Consider the following 17,362-nt stretch of genomic DNA (forward strand, 5'->3'; position numbering starts at 1 on the left):
AAAATAATTTTTTTTAGAAAGCCAAAATAAAAGTCATTAGATTTTGGAAGGATAAAATGGTATTTTTCTCAAAAGTTACATGGCATGATTTGACAAATAGTTGATGTGTGTAGATGACATGGCATGACACCTAAGATTGAGGCCACAAATCTTAGGGTTCAAGCTCAGATCATCGTCCTATCGAGTGTAATATTGAGTTCAAACTCGACTCGTGTTTCTATCAAACATGAGTTGAATGACTCGAAATTGAATCAGAATGAGCCGAACTCGAATTGCATAGAGTTGATTAATTTGCAGCTTAAGTTTCCTCACTAGGTGATAAAATATGAGGATTTCGGACGTCAACATTGTCTCTCGTATTAAAGTCTCTCGTCAACATTTCGGACGTAAACATTTGGTTGCACTTTACGAAATCGATCACAAAATCAAAGTATAGGATACACTTTCACTCATTGCGCATATGACTGAGCACCAAATTAAGCTACATCTAGCTACTTAATTAGGGCTAGCTGTGACTTGGAATCTTGGATGTTCTAGATGCCCCGTGGGCATAGTCTCGTCCCTACTGACGTTGTCATGTGCAGAAATTCTTTGGTTTGAATAGGTTGTTTTTTGTACTTTTTAAGAATTTCAGTGAACCTTATAGTTTAGTTCCGGGAAGGTTGTTGGAGTCCACACAGCGTTTGTACAACAACCCTTACTTATCCTTGCAAGCGGGTTTCGGCATGACAGGTTTTTGACTTGAAATTAATTGTTGGTCGGGTCGGTTGGTCCAAGAATCGACTGGCATGGTTTCTTTCTTGCTGACCGAACAACAAAAGTTTCTTTGTTTTTGAAAAGTCAGAGAAGAGCAAGGCTGCTATGGTAAAAAATGATTAGAAATCAGGGAAGAGCAACAATGCCAAGGAAACTGCATATCTGCAACTATAAAAGCAATGAAAAAAACCTACGCTTTCTAATCAAGATAAAGAACTGATTAAGCAAGCAAAAGTTGATTAAGCAATAATGTCGACGAGAAGTATTTGCGAATCACCTTCAAGTTCTAATCAACACTGGACAAAGCAGCTTCGTAACAAGATTCGTAGCATGTTGTCGATGCACCAACGTTCCGTACCCCAGCCTCCCCCTCCGGTTCCCACCTTGGCTCCGTCGACGGAGGAACTTCCCATCAACTTCTTGGAGCCAGAGCGGGCGATCAACTCCTATCTCAATCAGGGCAGCCTCAACCTCCCCCTCCGGTTCCGTACCGCAGCCTCCGCCGCCGGTTCCCACCTCGGCTCCGACGGAGGAACTTCCGATCAACTTCTTGGAGCCGGAGCGGGTGATCAACTCAGATCAGCTCGGCTTCGTAAAAGTATGTTGACGAGGTCTTGCCGATCATTTTCAACCTGTAAAAGTATACACCCGGTAAAACATGGTAAAAGTTTCTCCATGGACAAAAGTTCCGTACCCCAGGCTCTTCCTCCGGTTCCCAGCTCGACTCCGACGGAGGAACTTCCTATCAACTTCTTGGAGCCGGAGCGGGCTATCAACGGGATCAGAAGCGGATCAGCTCGGCTTCGTGTAAGCATGTTGACGAGGTCTGGCCGATCATCTTCAACCGGTAAAAGTATACACCGGGTAAAACATGGTAAGAGTTTCTCCATGGACCAAATTTCCGTACCCCAGCCTCTTCTTCCGGTTCCCAGCTCGGCTCTTCCGGTACCGGAGTCACTTCTGATCAACTTCTCGGATATAGAGCGGGAGAAAAAACCGATTAGAAGCGGAGCCGGAGGCACGGTCTACAAAGCCGTTCACAAGCCGACGGGCCGGCTCTACGCGGTGAAAGTGATCTACGGAGACCCTGAGAACTCGGTCCGGCGTCAGATCTTCGAAGAGTTCCAAGTCCTCCGCAAAGTTGCTAACCCTAACGTCGTCAAGTGCTACGACATTTTCGATCACAACAGCGAGATACAGGTGCTGCTAGAATTCATGGACGGAGGTTCGTTAAAGGGCAAGTACATCCACGACGAGAAAGCTCTCTCCAATTTGGCTCGGCAGATCCTCACCGGCTTGGCCTATCTCCACAGACGGCACGTCGTCCACCGCGATATCAAGCCCGCTAATCTCTTGATCAACACCCGAAATGAAGTCAAAATTGCTGATTTCGTGGGAAAAGTTTTGGCGCGGACTATGGACCCTTGTAACTCTTGTGTGGGAAATATAGCCTATATGAGCCCGGAGAGGATCAACCCCGATCTCAATCAGGGCAAGTACGACAGCTACGCCGGCGATATTTGGAGCTTTGGGGTCAGCATCTTGGAAATTTACGTAGGTCGGTACCCCTTCTCTGTGGATCGTTACCAAAAAGGATACTGGTTCCGCTTAACTTGGGTAATATGTATGTCTCAGCCTCCTGAAGCTCCTTCTACTGCGTCCAGAGAGTTCAGGCATTTCATTGCTTGCTGTTTGCAACGAGAGCCGAATAAAAGATTCTCGGCGGCTCAGTTGTTGCAGCACCCATTCATCTCTGGCAATGGCGGTGGACAGACCCAGGTTGATCAGTAGTACGTCATGCTTGTTTTACGATTATTGATTCATTATTTTATTTTATTACTCGTTCATCGTTCATCGTTTCGATGATATTGATTTCTTGGATAAGGATGATAATGAAGAAGCTAGAACTGGGGAAATGGGCTCTTTTGGTTTTAGCTTTACTACTTAGTAGTGTTCTGTTGTTAATTAGTCTATCAGTTAAGGATATATATATATATATATATATTTATATATGGCCCTTTTAGTGAGGGATTCCTTTTTGGGAAAATGCTCATTTACCCAATTTTAGCTTAAAATGTGCCCACTTGCTCGACTAAGAGTTTTTAAACCCCATTTACCCAAAACACTCTAAGGGATTATTTCCCCTTTACCCAATTAATTCTTTTTATTAATTTTTGGGACTTTTTTGCCCTCTCCTTCAATCTCTCTACTCTCAGTTTCTCTCTCTCTCTCTCTCCCCCTCACCGATTTCTCTCTCCTCCCCCCTCACCGATTTCTCTATCTCTCTCTCTCTCTCTCCAGAAGACGTCGGATCTCTCTCTCCCTCCCTCCATCCCTCCGGCAGGTCGCCCACGACGCCTGCTCTAGCCATCGCCGCGCCGAAACTCGTCGTCGTGCTCTCCGCTGCCAGGCTCGACGCCAAGCCGACGGTCCTCGTCGCTGAGAAGCTCGGCGAGGCCGGGGTTGACCTTCTGAAGGAATCGACGACGGACTGAAAATGGCTATCTGCTATTGTGCAGTCATATCCATAAAAGTTGTAACATTAGTGCCCCCCAGTAGACTTTGTATTGGGGGCTAATGATGACTGCTTTATTTATTGACGGACTGAAAACTGTTATTCCAAAGTAAATGTAGTGTTAAATTGCAGTAGTTGATAAATGAAAAAAATTGTGTTGTTTGTGTCAGTCTAGTGGGGGGCAGTAGACAGAATATTGACCCTCATAATGTGGGTTTTTAGACATTATCTGTTGTTTTGAGTGTGAATAACTTGTATAATCTGCGAAACATAGGAAGCGGTGTAATGTTTGATGGTCTATTGGGGGGCAGTAGACACATTAGTGCCACCCAATAATGTCTTTCTTAGGAGACAGTAATCATCTCTTGTTGATTTGTTTGTGATAAAGTGCAATACACTGTGAATCCTTGAAACTGGTGCAAGTTTTAATGGTTTAGTGGGGGGCAGTAGACACATTACTGCCCCCAAATAATGTCTTCATACGAAGTCAGAATCCTTCACTTAACTGGTGCAAGTTTTAATGGTTTAGTGGGAGGCAGTAGACACATTACTGCCCCCAAATAATGTCTTCATACGAAGTCAGAACCCTTCACAAAACTGGGGCAAGTTTTAATGGTTTAGTGGAGGGCAGTAATAATGGTTTAGTGGGGGGCAGTAGACACATTACTGCCCCCAAATAATGTCTTCGTGTTAAGTTTAGGGTTTAGGGGCAGCGTTAGGGGCAGTAGACACATTGCCGATGAACTGCGACGAGGACGTTGGAGTGGCTGGATCGCCGATCAATCGAACGGCGACGAGAACGTTGGATCGCCGACTGGAGCTTCATCGTCGTGTTCAGATTTGGACTGCATCTCCGGCGCGGCGATCAGAGAGAGAGAGACAGACCGGAGGTGGAGATCATGGGGAGGAGAGAGAGAGAGAGAGAGAGAGAGAGAGAGAGAGTGGAGGTGGAGATCGGGGGGGGAGAGAGAGAGTTTGGGAAGGAGAGAGAGACTGCTAAGAGATGGATGGGTTTTAATTTAATTAACAGGGGCTAAAATGTCAATAGATGTAAGATTGGGTAAATGGGGTTATAAAACTCTTGGTGGAGTAAGTGGGCATTTTTTGGGCTAAAAATGGGTAACTGGTCACAGCCCCTTCCTTTTTTTGGTTTTTTTTAGGGACATGACATTAGACCAACTTTTCGATTATATTTTAATATCTTAACCTTTCAGATTTTAGGTCCAAATGTGTAGATCACTTATGCAAATTTTCAGCCAAATTGATTATCGTTAAGGCATTCAAAACGGCGACTTAAGATTATAAGTATGAACGGTTCAAGTTTGACAGATTTGGTTTGTTCATTGATTTATTCTAGTTTGATACCTTAACGATCACCAATTTGGCTGAAAATTTGCAAAAATGATTTACACATTAGGACCTAAAAACTGAACGATTGAGATGCCGAAATATGATTGAAAAGTTAGTCTAATACCCTATATCTATAAAAGACCAAAAAATGGATCTTTTAGTGGAAGGGCCCTCTACACACACACACACACATATATATGTCATTTGTGTCATTGATATATTGTGAATGGATGGTTATTACCAGAAATGGGAATAGCTTATGGGACTCACCCTTCTCCGCAATTGTACTCATTTTTGGCTATGTGATTGATTGGTATAGGCCGGGTAACGGTCCAATAGCTAGTATCACTACTAGCAAAATAACAACACACACGGATTTACTGTAGTAAAAGCCACAGAAATCCGTGTGAAATAGAAATACTAACAAAAATTCGTGTGAAATGAGCATAATTGGGTCCACAATAATTTATACAATAACAATATCAACGGAAATCCGTGTGCATAAACAACAGTAACAGATATCTGTGTAAAAACTAAAACATTTTCACACAGATTTCTGTGTGAAAATCAAATGAATTCACACTGATTTCTGTACGTATTATAAATTAGTTTATTTTGAAATCGTTAATTTTTTATGTTATGTGAATTATGGAGGGACGGATTTCCATTACAATAAGTTTTTGGTACAGATTTCTGTGTGAAATGAGTAACACACGAATATCTGTGTGAAATGTTAACACGGATATCCTTGTGAAAAAATCTATTAGAGACAGAATTCCGTGCAAACAATTGAATGACAATTGCATGTGTTACTCAGATAAATATACACGGATATCCGTTACAAATGTGTAAGTATTTCACACGGATTTATGTGGCAAAATAACTTGAAAGAAAATTATTATCAATAAAAATAAAAGCTAATGACTAATTATTTAGTTTCAAAATTTAAGGGCGGGTTAATCAATTTATTCCCGCTCAATATTTGAATATTCCCACAGATTACTGTGGATACTGTTGTAAAAAAACAAAAACAAAAAAGGATAACACATGAGATAAATACACACGGACATTTTACATTTGCTAAAAATGTATTTCACACGGATTTTTGTACATATTATAAATTAATTTATTTAGAAATCGTTAATTTTTTATGTTATATGATTTATGGAGGGACGGATTTCCGTTACAATAAGTTTTTGGTACAGATTTCTGTGTGAAATGAATATCACACGAATATCTGTGTGACATGTTAACACCGAAATCCGTGTGAATAAACAACAGTAACAGATGTCTGTGTAAAAACTAAAACATTTTCACACGGATATCCGTGTGAAAAGAACAATTAGCTACAAAATTCCGTGTGAAAAAGTATAGGTGTATATAAGGTTGACCACTTATTTGATATCGAAATAACGGCAGATTGAGTTAATTTTTTTACACAATACCTATTAATACACTATAAATAGATGGGTAATGTCAAATTTATTGATTTTCAATTTTGATTTTTTGGTTTGCACAAAATTCTTATATGTCTACTAATGTGGTATAACTAGTTTATTAGTTGTAATGAAAAGTATACCTTCCATGAGCAACAATGTGGAGGAAATAGATTTTATCAAAATCGACCGTTGGATGTTGTCATGATTAGAATAAATAGTTATGGTGCAAATTTCAGCTATTTTTGTTATCGTTTAGGTCTCGATCTACTAGATCAACCCTGAACCCTAAATACCACATAAAACTAATATGCTCATAACCGCTCATTCGCAACTTATTTTTTTCAATCTGTCAGCTCTCATACTCTCATGAATATGAGGTATACCAAATAATGTAAAAATTTTGAAAAGTTTATCTCCTCGTGGTTTAACTCCCCTTAGGGAAGTATATGTGTATATAAGGTTAACCACTTTATTTGATATTGAAATAACGGCGGATTGAGTTAATTTTTTGGGCTAAATACTAGTTAGTACCCTGTGGTTTAGGTCCAAAATCAATTCAGTCTCTGGACTTCTAATTTCATCAAAAACACCCCTGCACTTTCAATTTTGATCTAATAGGTCCAATTCGTTAATATTCTGTTATGGATTCAAGTTATAGTTGGATTATTTGTTGAAAAACTATTTATTTTTAATAGTATGACTCACTCCTAAATTGACTATGCAGACCACCTCGACACCACATCATAAAACATAGGCCATATATGAGCCACATTAACAAGTTAAATAACTCAATTGTCTGAAAACTAACAAATTGGACCTATTAGATCAAAATTGAAAGTGCAGGGGTGTTTTTGATGAAATTGGAAGTTCAGGGACTGAATTGATTTTGGACCTAAACCACAGGGTAGTAATTTGTATTTAGCCCTAATTTTTTTACACCATACCTATTAATACGCTATAAATAGATGGGTAATGTCAAATTTATCAATTTTCAATTTTTATTTTTTGGATTGCACAAAATTCTTATATGTCTACTAATGTGGTATAACTAGTTTATTAGTTGTAATGAAAAGTATACATTCCATAAGCAACAATGCGTAGGAAATAGACTTTATTAAAATCGACCGTAGGATGTTGTCATGATAAGAATAAATGGTTATGTTCAAAATTTCAGCTATTTTCGTCGTCGTTTGGGTTTCGACCTAGTAGGTCAACCCTAAACCTTAAATACTACATAAAACTAATATGCTCATAACCACTCACTCGTAACTTATTTTTTTGATCTGTAAACTCTCATGCTCTCATGGGTAGAAGCTATATCAACTAATGTAAAAATTTCTGAAATTTTATGTCACGCCCCGAATTTTAAATACAATTAAAATCCGAAACATGAATTATACAACTTAATAGAATAAACGTCCTGAATTTTTTTCTCACAACAACCACACTTCACACCTCTTAATAATACATCTCACAATTTACAAAGCTGTAAACTGAAACAAAAACTCTAACCCGCACGATCTCCGCCTTGATCTTCCTGACCTGTAGGATTTCCCGCTACACCATTTGAATTTAATAGTGCACCGGGAATTGGCAACAACACAAAACCCGGTAAGCTTTAAAGAAATCTTTAAAGCTCGTATGAGTAAACAAGAAAGAACTGTTGATTTTAAATTACAATTCTTATAACTCGACAACACAACCAACAATCTCAACATCCACGACGCAAACGTCAAACCAATTCAATATCACCACTTTGGTCCTATCTCACAACACTATCACCACTTTGGTCCCATCCCATAACACGTTAGAGCTCTAACTGCCTCGTTACCTCTGACACCTTGGCCTAGGGTCAAGCAACGGCAAAAATACTTCGGTTAACACTATAACCGTCGCGCTTTGGACATCCCCGTCCTCAGCACCATATACTTCGGTTAATAATAAACCGTCGCGCTTTGGACATCCCCGTCCTCAGCACACAACTTCGGTTAATAATAAACCGTCGCACCTTGGACATCCCCGTCCTCAGTACACAACTTCGGTTAATAATAAACCGTCGCACCTTGGACATCCCCGTCCTCAGTACACAAACACTCCGGTTATCCTTAACCGTCGAACTTCGGACACCTCGTCCTCAGAATCCTACTTTCTCCAACTCTATACATCCTCCAATGTAAATCTTGAATATTAACAAGAACTCATCAATCATGTTCATCACATAAAAATATGGTAAGTCACATGTCAATTCATAATAAATTAATCATCCCAATTCCACACTCTTCAATGTCACACCATTCACATATAATCACGTAAATATATATATACGTAATTATCCGCTCAGGGATAATCACTAATACCAACTATAGTTCACATGCAATAAAACTGAGAAATTCATTTGTATAGTAAAAATCATTTTACTTACCCATGGACCGTAGTTGATCAAGTCCATATGATTTTAAAACAAATATTTATTCCATAAATATTTTCACGCAATTACGACAAAATAAGGTAATTAAATTTATTCGGTTCGTAATATGAACCACGTGAGGTTTACTCACCTCTAATCCAGCTGCGTCTTCTAAAAAGCCAAATACATCAATCCGAATCGTCCACCAAATCAATCCGTCGATAACCTAATCCAATAATGATCTTAACTTAGCCAACAACTCATAAATGTAATTAAACGACGATCCAACGGTCAGATCTGAATATAATGATGATCCAACGGTCGGATTCAAATTAAACGATGATCCAACGGTCGGATCTGAATTTAATGATGATCCAACGGTCGGATCCTCACGGATCGCCCTTAGGATCATCCTCCAAAATTATCACGAAGATCCAACGGTCAGATCTTCCTGAATCGCCCTTACTAACATCTCCACAAAATTATATGAAAATCCGACGGTCGGATTCTCACGAATCGCCTTCCGAATAACTATTTCTCAATTATACGAAGATCCAACGGTCGGATCTTCGCCCGTGACCTCACAAAGTCATCGGGACAGTCATACGATCAACATACTAAAATTTGAAGTAAAACCGATGGTCTGATCTTCACAGATCGTAAACCGAAGATAAAACGTAAAAAACCGTAAATAGTAACGTAAAAACGTAAATCCACTATTTATCAACTTTTTCTAACATGACCATGTTATATATCAAAACGCTCGTAAGGATGCGTAGATCATCACCTAGATAATAAAAACTCAAAATATGGTCGAATACGCCGCCACAAGCGGCGGTCAGTGGGCGGTCAACGGCGGTCAACGCGGCGGTCAACCACCTCCGATGCAAAAGTCGTCAACTACAAACTTGTTCAAAATGACGAGTTGATCCACTTTCATAACTAGCATGAAGTCTGAAAACGAAAGGAAGTGGTCGGAAATTACCTAGAACAGTCGAGGTGGCCGGAAAATTTCCAGAATCCGGCGAAATTTGCAGAATCCGGCAAGGCTTGATTTCGACGTCAAAACTTCAATTTCAGGCTTCGATTCCTTCTAGAGAGTTGTTAAGAAACTCAAGACGAACGCATTGGTTCAAGAATCACAGAAAAATATGGTCTGTAGCTCGAGATATACCGATCGAAAGCTTCGGTGGTCGGAAAATTTGCAGAATTTTGCAGAATCCGGCGAGGGCTCCGATCGACGTAAAAACTTCAATTTCAGGCCTCGATGCCTTCTAGAGAGTTGTTAACAACATCAAGGGGAACCCACTGGAAAAAGAATCAATCAAAACGATGCACTACAGCTCGAGATATACCGATCGAAGCTTCGGTTTTTCGATTTGATCGGGTCTGGCTTCCAGCCGCCACCACGAGTAGCGCCGCCGTGCAAGGCCACTTCTGGGAGCTTCAGGACGTTGAGGCGAGCTCGTGGGTGAAGTTTGGTGAGGATTGTTGGCCGGTAGCTTGAGATATCAAGCTTGGAACCAAAACGAGCTCAAACCGGGCGGAGCTTCCCGCCGCCGCTGGTGGCCATGTCGTGGTTCAAGGCTGCCACCTGCAGCTGCGCAAGGTCGAGGCGAAGCTATAGGAAGTGTTCTGGTCTTGATTGGTGGCCGGTGGAGTGAGAGAGAGTTTGGAGAAGTTTTGCTCTGTTTTGGGTGGTTTCGGACGTGAGAGAGAGAGAATTCGTTTCTTAGCTTAATTGATTCGTTCTTCCACTCATGCATAATCATGTTAAAGCACCGGCCTTCAAATTATGCAATTGTCCACTAACCTTAAATCACGGAACCGGTGTTTGCCACCAAATTGTTTGATAAAAAAAAACTAGGTTATTACAATCTACCCTCCTTAAAGAAATTTCGTCCCGAAATTTAAGCGCAAGTTAATTGCTCTCGATTACAGTTAACCTAACCATCGAATCTCCATCTTTCCCAAAACTGTAGTAATCTACAAAACCACAGCCCTTTGTATAAAAATACATTCCTATGGCCACTAAATCCTTTCATCACAAACGTAAACTCACACAACGAGAATTCACAAATGAAATCCTCATCCCCACTTAAGTCATCAACATGACATTCCTTCACCGCATCATTTCTCAAAATTACAACACAACAATTGCCTCAAGCAACCCACACTCAAATCACCACGTGGCATTGCACATATAGCTGTTTTCACACAGATCGTCATCCTGTACTGGCATACAAGCACAGTAAACACTCCCACAAAGCGTTTCGCTTCTCAATTAGCATCACTCAAAACAAATCATTCTCAAAAGCACGCCAATAAAACATGTCACCCAGTGATGATGACTTGGGCTTGCTCAATCCTTGGGCTAAGCATTAGGGCTGGCCAATTGGGCCGAAGAAACCGAACCATTCACATTTCGAACCGGCCCGAAACAAGTTGGGTTTAACATTTGGGCCTACCATTCGGCCGAACAATTGGGCTTACTATTTGGGCCTACCAATCGGCCCACCAACTTTCAGCTCGACTACGGTATGAAATTGTACATACCGTATATACGTATGCATACCGTACAGACCGTATATATGTATGTATACCGTACAACTGTATATACGTATGCATACCGTACAGACCATATATACGTATGCATACCGTACAAACCGTATATGCGTCCGTATATCAAGCATATACGGGATCCAAAAATATTTGTAGGAGGTAAGGTTCGAACTCCAGACCCCCTAAACCAATGCTTCTCTCCCAACCACTGAAGCAAGAGCTGCTTTCATTAATAGAAGCACACGCGTTATATTTATTATGTCCTAAGCGAACATAAATAAAATATATCAGGAGGCAAGTCTCGAACTCCCGACCCTTTAAACCAATGCCTCGCTCCCAACCACTGGAGCACAAGTTGTGCTTAATAAAATGTGTACAAATTTTATACTTATTATGTCATAAACGAACATAATAAAAATAAACGAGAGGCGAGGTTCGAACCTCAGACCTCTTGTACACGAACTTTACACTCAACCACTCGAGCACGGCTGCTCACGTTATTATTCATACCAATCCTTTTATTTAAACCAACTGTTTCAACTGTTTCAACAATTCGGCCCAAAACATCCAAGACTGTTGCAGAAACCCAGCCCAACGTATCCAAAACTGTTTCAGAAATCCGGCCCAACTCATCCAAAACTGTTTCTGAAACTCGGCCCATCAGGCCTCCACCCACAGCTACAGTGATGCCTTGATCCGAGACAGGCCCAAGTACGGCCCACTTGTGTCACGGCTTATCCCTTCCGTGATTTACGGCAGTCAAATCTGCTTTCGGCTACAGCTGTCTGCCACAGCGCCTCGAGATTCCCTCGGTCCCCTTACACGCTCAACACGCGCCAACAGCTTTTCCGGGTTTCGGGGCGACTTTAATCCAACGCGTGGATTCAAATTCTGAGATCGTTCATCCAACGGTGGAGATCTGCTCACCTTGTTCTATAAATAGGTGCATTCTGGAGACGCGACTGTTCACTCCAAAGGAAAAGAAATTTTCTTCCGAGCTCAAGCCTTTCTCTCTCAACTCTTCAGCCTTTCTCTTCTCAAATCCCCAGGTTTTTTTTCACTCTCAAATCTTCAATCCTTCTCTCTCAGATCTTTTCTTCCATTTGAAGATTCGATCTCTTCTTTCCTCTGAACTTTCAGATCTCCAATACCCCTTCATCGACCTTAATCCTTCTAAGGTCAATCTCCCACAAACACTCAACAACTTCGTTCTTCAATTTACACTTCCTCTCAACTCATCACCATGGAACCACGAACTCTGCAACTAATGGAGCTACAAACCCAGCAACAAATCGAGGATGGAGGAAACAACCAAGCAGCCGGGAGTAGTGCCAACACAGATTTCTGGCGAAGCCGTGCCAGGTGGGTTCCTACTCCAGATCAAATAAGGATCCTCAGGGATCTTTACTACGACAAGGGAGTTAAGACCCCAACTACAGAGCAGATTCACGAGATCTGTCTCCAGCTGCAACAGTATGGACAGGTTGAGGGCAAGAACATTTATTTTTGGTTCCAGAATGTCAGGGCTCGAGAGAAGCAGATGAAGAGGTGCAATCAGGCTGCTCAAGTGCCCATGGGAACTAGTTCTCCTGGTACTGGTGGATCCATTGATCTCAATTTTGGGTCCACTGGTTCTACTGGTGCTGGTGGATCCATCGACATCAATTTTGGGCCAGCTGGTGGATCCATTGACATCAATTTTGGGTCTACTAGTTCTACTGATGATGGTAGATCCATTGATCTCAACTTTGGTTCCACCTATTCTACTGGTAATGAAGGATTTCTTGATTTAAATTTTGTTTCATATTCTTCCTCACACTTCAACACTAATACCAGTACAACTCTTTTGGCACAACAGGAGGACAAACATCCCTGCAACAACGAGGAGGAGATCACCAGGAGGTTGAAACTCTTCCTCTGTTCCCCGTGCACGGCGAGGACGTCTTTGGTAACCCGAAGACTACTTCTGAGGAAGGTAGCGCATTTGGTTACTATTCTGGTGGCTCAGGCGGTTACAACAGTGGCTCTAACGTTTCTCTTGAGCTCAGCCTCAACCCATCCGGAGCTACCAATTAGGCTTAGTATAGCGTAGTTCCAATTTCCTTTTTGTAATATTAAATCAATAAGATGGTGTGCATGTATGTCGTTTCTTCTTTTTGTTAAACCAACAACAACACCAAGGATCAACCTTGGTCACCCAATACTATTTTCAAAACCATTGACAACTCTGCTGCACACATCAATCATAATGATTTATCACAAACAATCAATTAAGTTGCACAGAGGTCAAGCTAGTATCCTCTGAGTCAAACCAAACACAATAATTTCGTCGCTAGAATTAGGGATTAATAAAGCTAAACACTTCCTGAGTTAACTAGGAAAACTCACATCCTTAGAGTTACTCGTGCTAGTCATATAAAATCTCAACCATTCCCTCTAAAACATGCTCCATCAAACTTACCATAATTCAACCCTAAGATTTCACGATTCATACATCGAATCAACTCCATACCGCATAGTAATTCACTTGAACCACTATGGATACCCAATCATGTCACTATCATCAATACCCAAAATTGTATTTAACCATTTCACCTAAAATCCATAACCATAGAAACACACTCTCGTCCAAGATCATTAACAAAGAGTTGATTCTAATTCTCCCCATTATCTATCAACTAAAAATCAAACTCTATTTCAAAACTTTAAGTGTCCCGTCCACATAAACTTAAAACACAAAACAACCTCAAATATATAGTCGTTCGTCTCAATCACTCAAACACGAGATCAAACTCCTTTCTCACAACTTAAACCCTGCTCATCAACTTACAAACACATGGAAGAATTAACCACAATAATTCATTCCCAAACCGCAATACTACCCACCACTCCACATGAGTCAAGAATCAAATCAAAAACATCTGTATATCCAACCTAATAAGGCAAAAATTCCATCAATTCATACTCGTATCCACACTAGGTACGTGCATAGGCCAACATCATGCCTTCAACCAAACACCTCAACATCCAAAAGAACCTCACTTCCATAAAACAATCACCCTAACTCAATAGAGTTAAATCCGAAGGTTTCCATCCCTTAAAGATTATAACTCGCGGTAACTGAACTTATTCAAATACGAACCTACAAGACAACTCTGTAGTTCTAAGTACTACTCCTTCGAATATTCAACACCTAAGAAATATAGTATGCTTGGCTAATACACGTATAACACTTAAAACACAGTATAAGTCAAATACAAGTCCATATTAACCAAGTCAATACTACAGGGAAGGTGTTAACGTTCCTAAAACGACTTAGCGGCCTAAACAACTTCCAACACTCACACATACCCAATGACTTAGCCAATACCGAAGAGCGCACGATGGGGATCCGCTGCAGACGGGCCATCACTCGGAAGGTATTGACACGTCACCAAATATGTACCTTACGCTCTGATACCAAACTGTCACGCCCCGAATTTTAAATACAATTAAAATCCGAAACATGAATTATACAACTTAATAGAATAAACGTCCTGAATTTTTTTCTCACAACAACCACACTTCACACCTCTTAATAATACATCTCACAATTTACAAAGCTGTAAACTGAAACAAAAACTCTAACCCGCACGATCTCCGCCTTGATCTTCCTGACCTGTAGGATTTCCCGCTACACCATTTGAATTTAATAGTGCACCGGGAATTGGCAACAACACAAAACCCGGTAAGCTTTAAAGAAATCTTTAAAGCTCGTATGAGTAAACAAGAAAGAACTGTTGATTTTAAATTACAATTCTTATAACTCGACAACACAACCAACAATCTCAACATCCACGACGCAAACGTCAAACCAATTCAATATCACCACTTTGGTCCTATCTCACAACACTATCACCACTTTGGTCCCATCCCATAACACGTTAGAGCTCTAACTGCCTCGTTACCTCTGACACCTTGGCCTAGGGTCAAGCAACGGCAAAAATACTTCGGTTAACACTATAACCGTCGCGCTTTGGACATCCCCGTCCTCAGCACCATATACTTCGGTTAATAATAAACCGTCGCGCTTTGGACATCCCCGTCCTCAGCACACAACTTCGGTTAATAATAAACCGTCGCACCTTGGACATCCCCGTCCTCAGTACACAACTTCGGTTAATAATAAACCGTCGCACCTTGGACATCCCCGTCCTCAGTACACAAACACTCCGGTTATCCTTAACCGTCGAACTTCGGACACCTCGTCCTCAGAATCCTACTTTCTCCAACTCTATACATCCTCCAATGTAAATCTTGAATATTAACAAGAACTCATCAATCATGTTCATCACATAAAAATATGGTAAGTCACATGTCAATTCATAATAATTTAATCATCCCAATTCCACACTCTTCAATGTCACACCATTCACATATAATCACGTAAATATATATATACGTAATTATCCGCTCAGGGATAATCACTAATACCAACTATAGTTCACATGCAATAAAACTGAGAAATTCATTTGTATAGTAAAAATCATTTTACTTACCCATGGACCGTAGTTGATCAAGTCCATATGATTTTAAAACAAATATTTATTCCATAAATATTTTCACGCAATTACGACAAAATAAGGTAATTAAATTTATTCGGTTCGTAATATGAACCACGTGAGGTTTACTCACCTCTAATCCAGCTGCGTCTTCTAAAAAGCCAAATACATCAATCCGAATCGTCCACCAAATCAATCCGTCGATAACCTAATCCAATAATGATCTTAACTTAGCCAACAACTCATAAATGTAATTAAACGACGATCCAACGGTCAGATCTGAATATAATGATGATCCAACGGTCGGATTCAAATTAAACGATGATCCAACGGTCGGATCTGAATTTAATGATGATCCAACGGTCGGATCCTCACGGATCGCCCTTAGGATCATCCTCCAAAATTATCACGAAGATCCAACGGTCAGATCTTCCTGAATCGCCCTTACTAACATCTCCACAAAATTATATGAAAATCCGACGGTCGGATTCTCACGAATCGCCTTCCGAATAACTATTTCTCAATTATACGAAGATCCAACGGTCGGATCTTCGCCCGTGACCTCACAAAGTCATCGGGACAGTCATACGATCAACATACTAAAATTTGAAGTAAAACCGATGGTCTGATCTTCACAGATCGTAAACCGAAGATAAAACGTAAAAAACCGTAAATAGTAACGTAAAAACGTAAATCCACTATTTATCAACTTTTTCTAACATGACCATGTTATATATCAAAACGCTCGTAAGGATGCGTAGATCATCACCTAGATAATAAAAACTCAAAATATGGTCGAATACGCCGCCACAAGCGGCGGTCAGTGGGCGGTCAACGGCGGTCAACGCGGCGGTCAACCACCTCCGATGCAAAAGTCGTCAACTACAAACTTGTTCAAAATGACGAGTTGATCCACTTTCATAACTAGCATGAAGTCTGAAAACGAAAGGAAGTGGTCGGAAATTACCTAGAACAGTCGAGGTGGCCGGAAAATTTCCAGAATCCGGCGAAATTTGCAGAATCCGGCAAGGCTTGATTTCGACGTCAAAACTTCAATTTCAGGCTTCGATTCCTTCTAGAGAGTTGTTAAGAAACTCAAGACGAACGCATTGGTTCAAGAATCACAGAAAAATATGGTCTGTAGCTCGAGATATACCGATCGAAAGCTTCGGTGGTCGGAAAATTTGCAGAATTTTGCAGAATCCGGCGAGGGCTCCGATCGACGTAAAAACTTCAATTTCAGGCCTCGATGCCTTCTAGAGAGTTGTTAACAACATCAAGGGGAACCCACTGGAAAAAGAATCAATCAAAACGATGCACTACAGCTCGAGATATACCGATCGAAGCTTCGGTTTTTCGATTTGATCGGGTCTGGCTTCCAGCCGCCACCACGAGTAGCGCCGCCGTGCAAGGCCACTTCTGGGAGCTTCAGGACGTTGAGGCGAGCTCGTGGGTGAAGTTTGGTGAGGATTGTTGGCCGGTAGCTTGAGATATCAAGCTTGGAACCAAAACGAGCTCAAACCGGGCGGAGCTTCCCGCCGCCGCTGGTGGCCATGTCGTGGTTCAAGGCTGCCACCTGCAGCTGCGCAAGGTCGAGGCGAAGCTATAGGAAGTGTTCTGGTCTTGATTGGTGGCCGGTGGAGTGAGAGAGAGTTTGGAGAAGTTTTGCTCTGTTTTGGGTGGTTTCGGACGTGAGAGAGAGAGAATTCGTTTCTTAGCTTAATTGATTCGTTCTTCCACTCATGCATAATCATGTTAAAGCACCGGCCTTCAAATTATGCAATTGTCCACT

The 17,362-nt window shown here is 41.1% G+C and overlaps 1 protein-coding gene and 1 long non-coding RNA gene across 4 annotated transcripts; one reads left to right on the top strand and one right to left on the bottom strand.

The window, feature by feature from the left end:
- Positions 1 to 919: 919 nt before the first annotated feature.
- LOC133742756 (mitogen-activated protein kinase kinase 5-like) lies at positions 920 to 2,923 on the top strand. Its single transcript, XM_062170434.1, has one exon. The coding sequence runs from the start codon at positions 1,006 to 1,008 to the stop codon at positions 2,545 to 2,547; it is 1,542 nt and encodes a 513-aa protein (XP_062026418.1). The 5' UTR covers positions 920 to 1,005; the 3' UTR covers positions 2,548 to 2,923.
- Positions 2,924 to 7,415: 4,492 nt separating this feature from the next.
- Positions 7,416 to 17,102, bottom strand: LOC133725648 (uncharacterized). 3 transcript variants are annotated; one of them, XR_009854517.1, is made up of 4 exons: positions 16,538 to 17,102; positions 15,704 to 15,778; positions 8,619 to 8,693; positions 7,416 to 7,617 (listed from the first exon to the last, which is right to left on the bottom strand). It is a non-coding gene; the product is annotated as an uncharacterized LOC133725648 (long non-coding RNA). The 3 variants fall into 3 exon arrangements; XR_009854518.1 differs by lacking the exons at positions 15,704 to 15,778; positions 16,538 to 17,102 and adding an exon at positions 9,453 to 10,016; XR_009854519.1 differs by lacking the exons at positions 7,416 to 7,617; positions 8,619 to 8,693 and adding an exon at positions 13,768 to 14,702 and having other exon boundaries at positions 16,538 to 17,100.
- Positions 17,103 to 17,362: the final 260 nt, after the last annotated feature.

This window comes from Rosa rugosa, chromosome 1, assembly GCF_958449725.1.
Source record: "Rosa rugosa chromosome 1, drRosRugo1.1, whole genome shotgun sequence".
In the NCBI taxonomy this organism is placed as follows: Eukaryota; Viridiplantae; Streptophyta; class Magnoliopsida; order Rosales; family Rosaceae; genus Rosa; species Rosa rugosa.

Bases quoted from the DNA above. Each gene is read 5' to 3' on its own strand.
- LOC133742756 (XM_062170434.1), top strand. From the start codon at position 1,006: ATGTCGACGAGAAGTATTTGCGAATCACCTTCAAGTTCTAATCAACAC.